The sequence below is a fragment of the Haliotis rufescens genome, unplaced genomic scaffold, assembly GCF_023055435.1.
Source record: "Haliotis rufescens isolate VD_foot unplaced genomic scaffold, xgHalRufe1.0.p SCAF_24, whole genome shotgun sequence".
Classification (NCBI taxonomy): Eukaryota; Metazoa; Mollusca; class Gastropoda; order Lepetellida; family Haliotidae; genus Haliotis; species Haliotis rufescens.
Genome location: NW_025963935.1, coordinates 1,077,922 through 1,092,449, shown reverse-complemented (window position 1 = coordinate 1,092,449; position 14,528 = coordinate 1,077,922). Strand labels below are relative to the sequence as shown.

The window sequence follows — 14,528 nt, the reverse complement described above, 5'->3', positions numbered from 1 at the left end:
ACCGCCGTCATCCATCTGGAAAATTACTGAGCCCGCCTTTTGCAACAAAGAAACATGCTAAAAGGTTAAGTGTAAGACAACTATACTTAGCCAAGACTAACCACAAAGAGAGACCATTCATTGGAACACTCAATAGGAATATTATCAATAGGATATATTAACACTAGATATTTTACCACAGTGCGTGACGGAACATCCTATTGATTCTGTTTACATACATCAATGATCCACGTTCTCAACATCAGGACTTATTAAATATTCATGGACATTTGTCTACTCAATACTCCGCATAGTGAGCGCAGGAGTCAAGTCTATCAGTACCCTCAGCTATGTACATGTTTGTAGTTCAGCTGATTACAGTCTACAGTGTGTGTAGCTATATCACAAGTCAAGTCTAACAGTACCCTCAGCTATGTACATGTTTGTAGTTCAGCTGATTACAGTCTACAGTGTGTGTAGCTATATCACAAGTCAAGTCTAACAGTACCCTCAGCTATGTACATGTTTGTAGTTCAGCTGATTACAGTCTACGGTGTGTGTAGCTATATCACATGTCAAGGCCAGGATGTGTTCCTTTCCAGGGTGGTGCCCTCCTCCCTGGTGTGTGGTTCTCTGTGTACCTACACAACTAGGTGTGGCTCCTTCATCTGGGATGCTGCCACCAGAAGCTGCCACCTGCACACAGGAGGAGACACGGGCAACAGCAGATGGGGTATGATGCAAGCTCAATATCAGGTAACTATAGCACAGGTGTTTGATATAGAGAGACTACTAAATTAAATCCTTATACATGAGTCAACACGGTGGAGACGTGTTTAGTTTCAAGTAGTTATAATTGTGATGATATTTTGATCTTCATGACAACTCTTTAGAAAAAAAACAATACTTCGGCCATCCCACGACTGATGTTTATGCGCACAGTGTTATCTTCTGAATGGGGTATATCAGATTTAGCAACGACTTATGGGCGAGTTTATTAGAAACAGCAACGGCTTATGAATGAGGTTTATTAGCTACAGCAACGGCTGATGGGTGACTTTGTTAGAAAGAGCAACGGCTTATAAATGCGGTTTATTAGAAACAGCAACGTTTTTTGAATGCGGTTTATTAGATACAGCAACGGCTTATTAATGATGTTTATTAGATACAGCAACAGCTTATGAATGATGTTTATTAGAAACAGCAACGGCTTATGAATGATGTTTATTAGATACAGCAACAGCTTATGAATGATGTTTATTAGAAACAGCAACAGCTTATGAATGATGTTTATTAGATACAGCAACGTTTTTTGAATGCGGTTTATTAGATACAGCAAGGGCTTATGAATGAGGTTTATTAGAAACAGCAACAGCTTATGAATGAGGTTTATAAGAAACAGCAAGGGCTTATGAATGATGTTTATTAGATACAGCAAGGGCTTATTAATGATGTTTATTAGATACAGCAACAGTTTATGAATGATGTTTATTAGAAACAGCAACGGCTTATGAATGATGTTTATTAGATACAGCAACAGCTTATGAATGATGTTTATTAGAAACGGCAACAGCTTATGAATGATGTTTATTAGATACAGCAACGTTTTTTGAACGCGGTTTATTAGATACAGCAAGGGCTTATGAATGAGGTTTATTAGAAACAGCAACAGCTTATGAATGAGGTTTATAAGATACAGCAAGGGCTTATGAATGATGTTTATTAGATACAGCAACGGCTTATGAAAGAGGTTTATTAGAAAAAGCAACGGCTTATGGATGATGTTTATCAGAAACAGCAACAGCTTATGAATGAGATTTATCAGATACAGCATTGGCTTATAAATGAGGTTTATTAGAAACAGCAAGGGCTTATGAATGAGGTTTATAAGAAACAGCAAGGGCTTATGAATGATGTTTATTAGATACAGCAAGGGCTTATTAATGATGTTTATTAGATACAGCAACAGCTTATGAATGATGTTTATTAGAAACAGCAACGGCTTATGAATGATGTTTATTAGATACAGCAACAGCTTATGAATGATGTTTATTAGAAACAGCAACAGCTTATGAATGATGTTTATTAGATACAGCAACGTTTTTTGAATGCGGTTTATTAGATACAGCAAGGGCTTATGAATGAGGTTTATTAGAAACAGCAACAGCTTATGAATGAGGTTTATTAGATACAGCAAGGGCTTATGAATGATGTTTATTAGATACAGCAACGGCTTATGAAAGAGGTTTATTAGAAACAGCAACGGCTTATGAATGATGTTTATCAGAAACAGCAACAGCTTATGAATGAGATTTATCAGATACAGCATTGGCTTATAAATGAGGTTTATTAGAAACAGCAACGGCTTATGGGTGACTTTGTTGGAAAGAGCAACGGCTTATTAATGCGGTTTATTAGATACAGCAACGGCTTATCAATGAGTTTGTTAGAAAGAGCAATGGCTTATGAAAGAGGTTTCTTAGAAACAGCATTGGCTTATGAATGAGTTTTTTTAGAAACAGCAACAGCTTATGAATGCGGTTTATTAGAAACAGCAACAGCTTATGAATGAGGTTTATTAGAAACAGCAACAGCTTATGAATGAGGTTTATCAGATTTAGCATCGGCATACAAGAGAGGTTTGTCACCATATGACTGAAGATCTTTTGACGCATAGTCAGCTCATGTTATCCCCATACAGCGAATCTAGACATGGTGATATGCAATGCAATGGTGGGTAGTCCCATGGTGATTCTAGGATCTCGCCACTGTCTTGGTTGACAGGCCATCGTCGCAGTGAATGACCGGCTTGCTTAAGGCTCGATGGTTAAATAAAATTAATGAATAAATAAAAACAACAGACAAAGCAAGTCTAATATTGAGGCCACTGGACCAAAATATATACAAGTTACATTTCTACGCGCCAAGGTCTATAGATAATATGATTAAGTACTAATGGGTGTAATTAGTAGTTAGTAGTTAGTAGTTTACTTTGTATGGGATAGACAAATACATGTGCAGACATATTCGCAGACATACATGTCATTTGCAGTAGACTTGAGTTTTTAAGTAATATTAAACTTAATTTTCTATTTTTTTGCGAATTAAATAGGTATGAGCAGAGATCACGTATTGTCTGTGTATATTGAGTGTTCTTTCAGTTATGGATGTTTTTATTGCATTGTCGTTTCTGATATATTTACTACATACTGGACCCATGAACACCCGGGATAGAATAGGATCGGGTGGTTAGCCTTGCTGATTTGGTTGATGCGTGTCATCGATCCCAATTGCGTAGGTCGATGCTCATGATGTCAATCACTGGATTTTCTGGTCCAGACTCGATTATTTACAGACCGCCGTCATATAGCTGGAATATTGCTGAGTGCGGCGTTAAACAACAAACAATCAAACAAAACTTACATACTGTGTATCTACTTGAGATATATGCATCGGCGTACTCCCGCTATGCCCGCATGTAACGGGAGATTAACCATGTCACGGTTGATGCTCTGACAGCCCGAACCAGAGACTTTAACATTGGGGATGTAGTCTTTTTCTTCAGTGGGATGGCAAGCAGATCCCCTTTGGCTACACATATTAATACATACTGAACAACAAAAGTTCCTGTGACATTGAATAAGATTTAATGCAAAGTTATGTTGTCTACCAACTTTGAAACAATTTCGGTTTGCAACTGATAAAAGACTCCTTTAAGTGTTCAAATGGTTTAATTTGCCATACTGAAATGCGTGAAATGCGTGATTTCATAAAAAAAAACATGAACATGCCAAATGTCAATTTACAAATCAATAGCATGTGTGTCCACCTCTGGTTGCGATGCAAGCAACACATCTTCGTCTCATGGAATGGACCAGGCGTCGCACAAATTCCTGTGGGATATCTGTCCATATCTGCTGGAGCATGTTTCGAAGTTCCTGGAGTGTCTGTGGAACACGTGGTTGACGTCGAAGGCGCCGATCCATCTCATCCCACATGTGCTCGATTGGTGAGAGATCAGGGGAGCGAGCCGGCCAGGGGATGACATTCACGTTGTTTTGTTAAAGAGAATCCTGAACAAGTCGCGCAATATGAGGCCGGGCGTTGTTATTTTGAAAGATAATGCCTGGGCCATGACGACGCAAAAACGGTAGAACAACAGGGCCGATGAATCGTCGCGGTAGCGCTGTCCATTGAGATTTCCCTCTACAACTACCAAACGGGTCCTCTGTCTTGCTGTAATCCCACCCCATACCATAACGCTTCTGCCCCCGAACCGGTCCTCTTCCATGACACAATGATTGACGTAAAGTTCACCTCGACGTCCGTGCACTCGAATCCGTCCATCACTGTGGCTGAGGTGAAAACGAGACTCGTCAGTGAATAGAACTTGTCCCCACTGCATGGCCGTCCAGCGTAGACGCTGTCTGCACCACTGTAGACGTGCTTGACGGTGGTTTCCTGTCAAAATGGGACGTCTCGCGGGTCTTCTGGCGACAATCCCTGCACATCTGAGGCGACAACGTACGGTTTGTGAGGATATTCGTCGAAGGCCAGGAATGCTTCTTGCAGTCACTGTTGCTCGATTTCGTAGGTGTATTGTTCTAATCCAGTTGTCTTGTCGACTATTGATTACGCGTGGCCGGCCACTCCGAGGATGGTCTCTGACTGCATTCGTCTGTTGCCAACGTTGCCATAAACACCAAATGGTGTTTCTGTGGACGTTAAATTGTCTTGCAACATCGCGTTGACTCGATCCTGCTTCAAGCATACCAATGGCTCGCAGACGCTCATTTTCGGACAGGCGTGCGTTACGTAATGTTAAATAATTGCGTAATTTTGTTGTTTTTTTGCTGGTTGTTGCCAGCACAATGCTAAACAATACATATGGAATCCCGTTAACCCATTTTTCCCGTTTATACCCATTCGTGGCTTGCATAAAAGTCAACGTTTGTATGGAATGCATGCTTTTTTGTGGCAGTTGCGTTTTTGAGACTTGATTCCATACATGTACTACAATATTTAAAACCAAACTTTACTTGTTTGAAAAATACACTGAAATATTGGTGTCACGGGAACTGATGTTGAGTATATATACTGATGTACGTAATCTATAATCTCTTTGCTCTCATGTTTGCGGATGGCGTTTCTACAGTTGCTGATAGTCATGTAAGCAGAGGAGTACATTGGAAAGCTCATCTTTGGCATACCATGACCTCCAATGTTTTCCATTGTTATGAGTCGTTCGATGTACATAATTAATAGGTGTATAAGGTTTGACAGCAATATATCATGCTCAATAGCATCAGAAGTTTTGGAAAAATCAATTCCTTGCTCAGGGATGTTTTCAGAATCAAGGCATTGGGTGAAAATATACGATCTGCAGTGGAACAGTTGTATCAGAACCCTGCGTGTCTCGTGAATAATATTACACTACTGGACGTAATCGACTGTTTAAGTAAATAAAATGGGCGGCAAAAGAAAGTATAGGTCGAGTTCCATGATCGATAACAAAAATAACAAGATGAGGTTTGTTGTGAATTTTAATATTATCTAGGGAGGGGTAACAAATGATTGATCAACCACAGTTTTAATGAAATTGTGCAATCACTGGTAATGTAAGCTCAAGGTAAACAATGGTGGGGTAGAAATTTCATTTTCAAAGGTTGTCTGAAATGTCACCAAAAAATTGTCAGACACACTACAAGTTCATTGTCGACACAGTTGCCTTCAATAGCGTGTATGACGTCCAGCTGCCTCAATGCATGCTGTGATACGCCGCCTCATCGATGACGTCAGTCTTCTGATGACGTGGACTGGAATCCGTTGCCACTCGTCTCTCAGGGCCTGCTGCAATTCTTGTCTGTTGACGGGAGGCTGATGGCGTGCTCTAATCTGCCTGTCAAGATGGTCCCACAGATGTTCAATAGGGTTCATATCGGGTATATGATATGCTGGTATAGAAAGTTTCGAGTCAGTCTTGCAGTATGGGGCCTGGCATTGTCGTGTTGAAACAATGTCCCCTGCTGTTGGTTTTGTAAGAACGGAAGCACAACTGGCTGCACTACTTGGTCTCTGTACTGCACAGCGTTCAGGTTTCCCTGTATAATCACCAAATCAGTCTTCTGATCTCCACAAATACCGCCCCACACCATGACACCTCCCCCGCCGAATGGATGGACCTCTCGAATACACGCCGGAGCCAAACTTTCCCCTCTGCTTCGATAAACTCGTTCTCTGTCGTCATTTCGAAACAAGTTAAACCGATTTTCATCAGTAAACAGCAGTCGACGCCAACTTCTCCACCTACCTCGCCCATCGCAGTCTCAGGCGCCGATGTTGAGCAGTCAGTACCATTCCTCGGATTCCAGCAGCACGAAGTCGTCGTAGTACTGTACGTTGGCTAATGGGATGTCCCAACGCTGTTGCTGCCGTCGCCTTCGCCGTTACGAATCTGTTTCGCAGGTGAATGAGTCGTATCTGCCAGTCTGCCAGTGGTGTTGTGACTCGGGCTCGTCCGGTTCTAGGCCTGTCCTGTGTCCTCCCTGTCTGCCTGTACCGTTGAATCAGCCTGGCTACTGTCACTGGTGTACAAACAAACCTTCTGGCAATTTGGACCTGTGTTGCCCCCATTTCGGCCAAACCGATGGCTCTCTCTCACTCTCTGCTCCTGTTACAGTCGTCGTATTTCTTTTGTGTGCTTTCATCACGTGTGCTAATACCCTGCAGACGAACGAATTTATACAGCTAACATGCACGTGCAGTTTATGCCATAGGCGGGAAACCTGTTTCACTATTTTTTGTCACCGCACGAGAGCCGTCAAAGGTGGCGCGTTCGGGTGAGGTGTTTTTTGGTACCTGTTCCTGGGCAGTAATATTCCCAATACCCACTTTCCACTGGTTATCGCTGTTTTTAGGAAAATTACAATTTGCCAACCTATACTTTCTTTTGCACTTAGTTTATCTTGCACATGAATGATCTGCCTCTGTTGAGATCATCCTTCACAGCAGACTTGAAGATGGGACAAACCATACTTTCCCCCAGGTATCAGGAAATGTCTTGGGATATTAATATTAATAATATTAATGTACAAAGAGAAGATGTGATACTTTCAATAACACTGTTGTCATTTTGCCCTGGAGATTTGTTTTGGTCAAGTTTATCAATACAGCTAGAAACGTCCTGTTCGGTAATACAGTGAGTGAGCGAGTATGGTTTTACGCCGCTTTTAGCAATATTCCAGCAATATCACGGCGGGGGACACCAGAAAAGGGCTACACACATTGTACCCATGTCGGGAATCGAGCCAGGGTTTTCGGCGTGACGAGCGAACGCTTTAACCACTAGGCTACCCAACCGCCCCTCGGTACTACAGAAAACCACGGATTCATCTTGATTCAATGAGGCGCTGTATGGAGGCGGTTGTACACATGATTGGGCCCTCATCACACATAGCCTCACCCAGATCAACGTTCAGCAGATTAGAGAAGTGTGCCATCAAGTCTTTCTTCCTTTTTTAAAAAAATATGATTTCACATTAGGCGCCACGAGTAATTTCGTGACCTACATTATTTACAGCTCTACAATGCTTCAAAATGATCCAAACTCTATAGGATTGGCCCTCGCGGCCACAAGTATTTCCTTCTTGGAGTCAAAAAGGGCATTTGTTTTTTATTAAACATAGGTTTGAGCTTAGTGCGAAATGATTTAAAATGACCAAAAAAAACAGCCAATGGTTCCTTTTGGCACTTGGAGCTGCATATTTGTCCTGTTTTATTTGTCTAAGTCTTCATCACACCTATGGGTCTGTGATTTGTTGACACCTGTAAAATATCCTTTGTAGAGTTCTTGGACTGCTGAGCTGCTGATACAATCTAGTGATCCTGAGAGCTTAAACTGGTCATTCTATATTTTGGGTTGTATACTCCCCAGGGAGCTGAGAATGAAAATCGAGTGCTCACTGATCCATTTACCGGGGTTATAATAGCGTAGCGCTATGAGCATCCACTTGGTGAATGGAATCTGGCGCATTATAAATGCACTTAGAATTATAATTATAATTATAATTATTATTATTATTATTATTATTATTATTATTATTATTATCATCATCATCATCATCATCATCATCATTATCATTATCATCATCATCATTATCATCATCATCAACATCATCATTATTATTATTATTATCTTGATTAACTCCATCAATTAAACATCATCCAAAGTATCATGTGAAGAAGTAAACTCAGTAAGGAGGAGACCTCTTGTTCTTTCATTCCAAACATATTTAATCCAGCTTGTTCATCTGTATGGCACTTGTTATTGTTATTGTTATTTGCCTGTCATGGTTGTCATACCATTCATTGGGGCACGTCTAAGGCGTCGCGATTCGGTGTGCAGAGTTGCGTCCCTTTGACACGCCAGAAACCTATGATTGTTGGTTCGAATCCCGGTTCGCCCCGATTATGTTGCTAGGTTTGTCAGCACCATACCCGTGCTCGTGGGTTTCACCGAAGTGGTAAACGTCTGAGACCTGCATCACTTTGGGCTTTCCTCCCACATTAAGCTGACACGCCGTGATATAACTGTAATATTGTTAAAGGCGGCGTTAAACCAACCTCACTCACTCACTCATACCATTCCTAAGGAGACAGGATGTTAAAAGAGCAGTTTATTGGAAAGTAGTTAGATTCATTTCATTACTAATGCCAAATGCCAGTGTTTGAGAAAAATGGGAAGGGTGAAGAGGAAGGTATCTAATAATCAACGAGACTTGTTCCTTGGTGGGTCAGACATGTGAACTGAACTTGCTTGTCTTCGAACAGTCTACCATTCAAAACACATAGTTCAGCAAGCTTTTTGCCATATACATTATGGACATGGTAATTCCTGCTTGATCTTGGAAGGTCAACACAAGACCAATATTGTCCTCTGGAATGAACACTACAAAACATTTCTTGCTGGCATTTAGATCACCCTCTAGAAATATGTTTTTATAGGGGTGGTCAGCCATTATAATATTTAAATAATGTTCAAGAGTAGTGATGCCATGAGGAGAGACTTAAGAATAAAGTCAAACACTCAATCAAAGGTTATAGGAAAATTATTAACCCTAAATCCATTGTTGGTTATAGCTCTCCCGGTCTGCCACCTTCTTGAAGCCAGCCACCACTTTACATAACAGTTGTACGGTGGCCCATAAGGGACATGGAGTCTGTTTTCAATATCTTGATATTTCCCTTTCTGTTATCGTAACCTTTTGCAAATTAACACTATTTGTCATACAAATATGTGATAAATCACGTATAAAGAAAATATTAAATAGCTGAAAAGTGAAGCGAAAATGTCAAAAACTAAAATGAAAATGTCAAAAACTAAAATGAAAATGTCAAAAACAAAAGCGAAAACGTCAAAAACTAAAATGAAAATACAGAAGACTATTTCCACCGCGGTGAAAACTATTTACACCGCAGTGGAAATAGTTTTCTGTATTTTCATTTTAGTTTTTGATAGTTTCGTTTTTGTTTTTGACATTTTCATTTCAGTTTTTGACAATATCGCTTCACATTTCAGCGATTCAATAGCTACTTGAAAATACATTTTCCATGTTTTCGGTTGTTTTTATACATGATTTATCACATATTTGTATGACAAATTGTGTTAATTTGCAAAAGGTTACGATAAAAGTAAGTGAAATATCAAAATATTGAAAAACAGACTCCATGTCCCTTATGGGCCGCCGTACAGTTGTGATGGCTTGGAGTTATACATAATCCAGTTATCCAGTTATATGTCAGTGAGGTTACCGGTGCAATTCAACACCTTATAGAAGTACAGGTCTAGACACTCCAGGTTACGCTTCCAAGAAGTCTGAGATGATCAATTGTCATAAAATCTATATCCCAACCCCTGACACTTAAAATTACTCCTCGGGTGCATTCTATATCATGGTCATGCCTATTTAATGTACGGATTAACTCCGGAGTAATGGAGATTTAGATATATAAGTCACATCGATTCATAAGTGATAACCTTCTGGTATTTTGACGTGTTGATGTCTCGTTACAATGATGGAATGTACTTCCAGGGGAGTAGATGTTAGTCTAAAGTAGAATTTCTTAAGCTAGTTTTGAGCTAAATCCTGATTATACATTATTGCTTCTCAACTGGTTTTAAAACAAATACTATCCAAGTGACGAGCTCTTGCCTCAGCATCAACACCGTTAAGTACTGTGGATTTCATTTTCAGTCAACTGTATTTTTAGTCTTATTAAAGCAACCTAAAATTATGACCCTCTGACAAATACATAATTTTTCTCCGTGGTAGTATTTAGTAAATAACAGCGACAAAAACCTTTCCATATTTATAAGAAATCTCTGCCCAAATTTGTCGATTGTACAATTCCGAGTGTATCAGGAACTTATGTTCATGACTTACTATCAAATACCGGTGATTCCAGGTGTTCGCGATAAGGGGAGCCCACCGGTGGCACCCGACACAAACACATACAAAGGCAAGTCAATTGTTCACCTAAAAATATGGGAATTACCGTGAATTACTATCAAATGCCATGGAAGCAATGTCCCACCTACTGAATCTTATAATGTATTGCGATGTATACAATATTCAGACCTTCTGTCAACATAGCAATGATTCCGAAGTGAGTTAGATATATGTGTGGTATACAGAATAGTCATGAGTTGTAGCCATATCGCAACGATTCCATTTGTATTTCGGCTCAAAACATCAATCTGTAGATCTTCCTTGAACCTGGCGGTACGTTGCTCCAGTTCACGGTTCATCTTCTTTCGTGGTGGGGGGTCGGGCGCCATAGAGGTACTGAGCGACTTGTATCGTCCTCTTTTCTCCAGTGGTTGCAGGGTCTTGAGTCAAAGCTGTAAGGATGCGCACTTTGGTCAGGAAGATCTGTGACGGTGAGCGTGCAATCCTTCAAGGCGGTTGTTAGTGCGCGGTTCGACGTTGTCATGGTGATTTCATACACCAGGATGGTATCGTGCTTCATCACCCACAAGTCCGTCACAATGCAATCAGTGATGGGGATGATTTGTGGAAGAATTGGCGTTTCATCCATGGCAACGGCCCAGGTGTCTTATACTGACAACAACGCAGCAAGGATAAAACAGCGACACGTCTCATTTCCATAATTGGCTTGCTCAGCACCTATTCATTGGGTTTGCATCAACAATAGCTTGACTAATAACACAACTAGTTTTATATTCTACAAAGGATAAATTACTTATGAAAACGGCTAGACTTCCAATGTCATGTACTCGGTTTCAGACAAAAACAACATGTTATATAAACAACATTTTTCAAAGCCAGTCACAGTGAGAAACAGAGAGAAAAGTATTGATTACATGCAAAATACTTAAGACTTATTCACAGTTAATGTAAGGGGTGCATTTTTCATAGTGTAGGCAAAGCGCACTAAACAAAGCGACAAAATCCTTTCCATATCCAGCAGAAACCGCTGCATAAAGCAGAGTCGATTGCACAATTCCGCCTATACCACGAGCATGTGTCTATGCATCACTATCAAATAGTAATGATAATAGGTGTTCGCGAAAAGGTGAGCATATCCAGCCCCACCGCTGGCACCTGTCACAAACACATGCAAAGGCAAGTCAATTGTTCACCTAAAAAAAAAAGGTGGGAACATATGGTACAAGTCAAAATAGGGAATAGCAGCCTTACTGTAGGCGATAGGCATAGTTGGCGATAGGCACTGTAGGCGATAGGCACAGTAGGCGATAGGCACAGTGGGCGATAGGCACTGTAGGCGATAGGCACAGTAGGCGATAGGCACAGTAGGCGAATACAGGTATAAGCCTTTAGTTTTCCACCCATTTGAAACTGACACGTTGTGAAAAGACTACAATAATTGTTGAAAACGCATACTCAAAAATGAATCAATATCACAGTGATATGATCCGTGACAGGAAAACAGGAAATTAATACCATGAACATAATTAAACAACATGCACTCTTTGACCCTGACAAACCTTGAACTATAGTTGGGGCGAACCGGGATTCGAATCCACAATCATGGGTTTCTAGCGTGCCCAATGGACGCTCCTTAGACGACTGGGCCACCCGTGCCTCGTCACCGTATTGAGAAACTACTCAATTACAAGGGGACCGACTGTTGGAGTTATGAAATGTTTGCATGAAATCTTCAGACATTCACGACAGAGTAGTACCATAATCAACAAAATTTGCTTTGCAATAACTCGCCACAATAAATTAAACAATAAAACCAAAACAAATAGCTATACAAATAACTAACCCAATACAATATACTGAAACCTTTTTAACTATGTATTTGAAGATTTTTGATATTTTACATAACGGCGACAAAACTCAAATTTTTCTGCTTATTTTGTCATTAGGTAATCAAACAAAAGATCCTTTTTTCAGACACAGCCATCATTCTTTGTCGTGTGCAAATAATTACAGATAAAATCATGTTCTTGTCTGAGTTAAAGTTGATTATGCGTTGTTGTTGTGTGTGTGAGTACATTATCAATAGATTTATGAGCTGTTTCAAATGGATGCTGCGTTAATTTAAGTATGTTTCCAGTCTAGCGCCGTGCTATATGTTCTAAATACAGCACTAAGCGTAATTAGGAACTAAACCTTGCGGAACCGAAAACTCGTAGTTCCCCTCAATTATACCGATTCAAGATAAAGCCTGATTCTTTTGGAGATAACGATGGTTATTAATTATTTAGGTGGGTAGAACACAACAGACAAGTGATGGGGATGCTGGTCACTTGGGGGTTACGCTCCTTGCTCGGACATAGTGCGTCACGGATCAGTGAAAACTGAAATACGAGCAATTATCAAAAGAATGATATTACTGAGTTGGTAGGCTGATGAGTTCATGTGGTGGCACGTGGTCCTGTGCACAGCGCACAGATCACAAGTGAGGGAAAGTTAAGCGACGTCGGTCTCGGAGAGTAGTTGGATGGGTGACCACTTTCAGCAGCTTGACTCCTGAGAGTTTCTAGGGCTTCGGTCCTACCCCACACTGAAGCACATGTACCACATGTGGTGTCTCCTTGGGCATGTGACTTTGTTCGAAATGTGCCTCTGTTCACCCAGCAGTGAGTGGGTACCCGGTAGGATGAGATGGCAATGTGTCTGTTAACCTTCTAGCGCCTCACAGGCAGCTTGGGTTGCCTTGGGTTGTATACTCCCCAGGGAGCTGAGAATGAAAATCGAGTGCTCACTGATCCATTGACCGGGTTATAATAGTGTAGCGCTATGAGCATCCACTTGGTGAATGGAATCTAGCGCACTTATTATTATCATTATCAAACAATTCGTATATGTGTTTGCTTGAGCGCCTCTTTGCAAGAAAGATCCCACGGAGCTCCCAGTCGAGCCGAAAAGAGAACAACAATGTATTGAGGAACATTATTATTGCAGGAGACCAACTGTCACAGTTGGTAAATGTTTGAATGAATTCAGCTATAGGGATGGCGCTCTAGTTGTTGCTGTCGATTCTGTGCCAGGAATTAACTGACCATTCTGAACCAAACTTTATCAAGAAGAACTGACGCAATTGTAGGTCAGTATGAAAGAATAGATTAATTATATCTGAACCATGACTTGGTTGAAGTCTTGGGTTTGTTGATTCTACTAAAAGAATCAACAGATTCGAGTGATGTCCCGAATACATCTTCAGACCTGGGAATCTCCCCTCTTGCCATACATGCACCTACAAGTTATTGCTGCGCATCTACCTGTATATCATAAATAGATAGAGGTTACACGCGAGTGTGTTTTGGGATGGTTAATTCCATGTATTAGGAATAAAGATTTATTTAGCGAGCCTTGACTTTTGATATTTGCATCTCTATCAACATATGACCCCAACGGTTTGATCCGAAAAACCAATATATGATAAAGATTATTGTACGAGCATGTGTGTCATACAGATTTTACGAAACGAGTGGCAGAATTCTTGTATTTTCCTTTTGCTTCCCTTCCCCTCCCTCCCTTCATCCCCCCTCCTCATCCCCACCTCTCGACCCCCTACCTCTCCCACCTCCCGTCCCCCTTCTCCTCACTCCCATCATCCCTCCTCCTCATCCCCACCTCCCGTCCCCCTTCCTCTCCCTCCCTCCCTTCCTCCCCCCTCCTCACCCCCACCTCCCGTCCCCTTCTCCTCACTCCCTCCCTTCATCCCTCCTACTCACCCCCACCTCCCAACCCCCTTCCCCCCCTCCCTCCCTTCATCCCTCCTCCTCACCCGCACCTCCCTACCCCCTTCCTCTCCCTCCCTCCCTTCATCCCCCATCCTCACCCCCACCTCCCAACCCCCTTCCCCCCCTCCCTCCCTTCATCCCTCCTCCCCACCCCCATCTCCCTACCCCCTTCCTCTCCCTCCCTCCCTTCATCCCCCATCCTCACCCCCACCTCCCAACCCCCTTCCCCCCCCTCCCTCCCTTCATCTCTCCTCCTCGCCCCCACCTCCCTACCTCCTTCCTCTCCCTCCCTCCCTTCATCCCTCCTCCT

At 41.6% G+C, this 14,528-nt stretch overlaps 1 protein-coding gene across 1 annotated transcript in view; it reads left to right on the top strand.

Annotated features, from left to right (window-relative positions):
• The first annotated feature begins 303 nt into the window (after nt 1–303).
• The window catches only part of LOC124126823 (integumentary mucin C.1-like), a 41,738-nt gene continuing 27,513 nt past the window's right edge, over nt 304–14,528 (top strand). Inside the window, exon 1 of the mRNA XM_046490348.2 lies at nt 304–735. Within this exon, the coding sequence (XP_046346304.2) occupies nt 496–735 (240 nt within the window). The 5' untranslated portion in view covers nt 304–495. The remainder of the gene's footprint in view (nt 736–14,528) is intronic.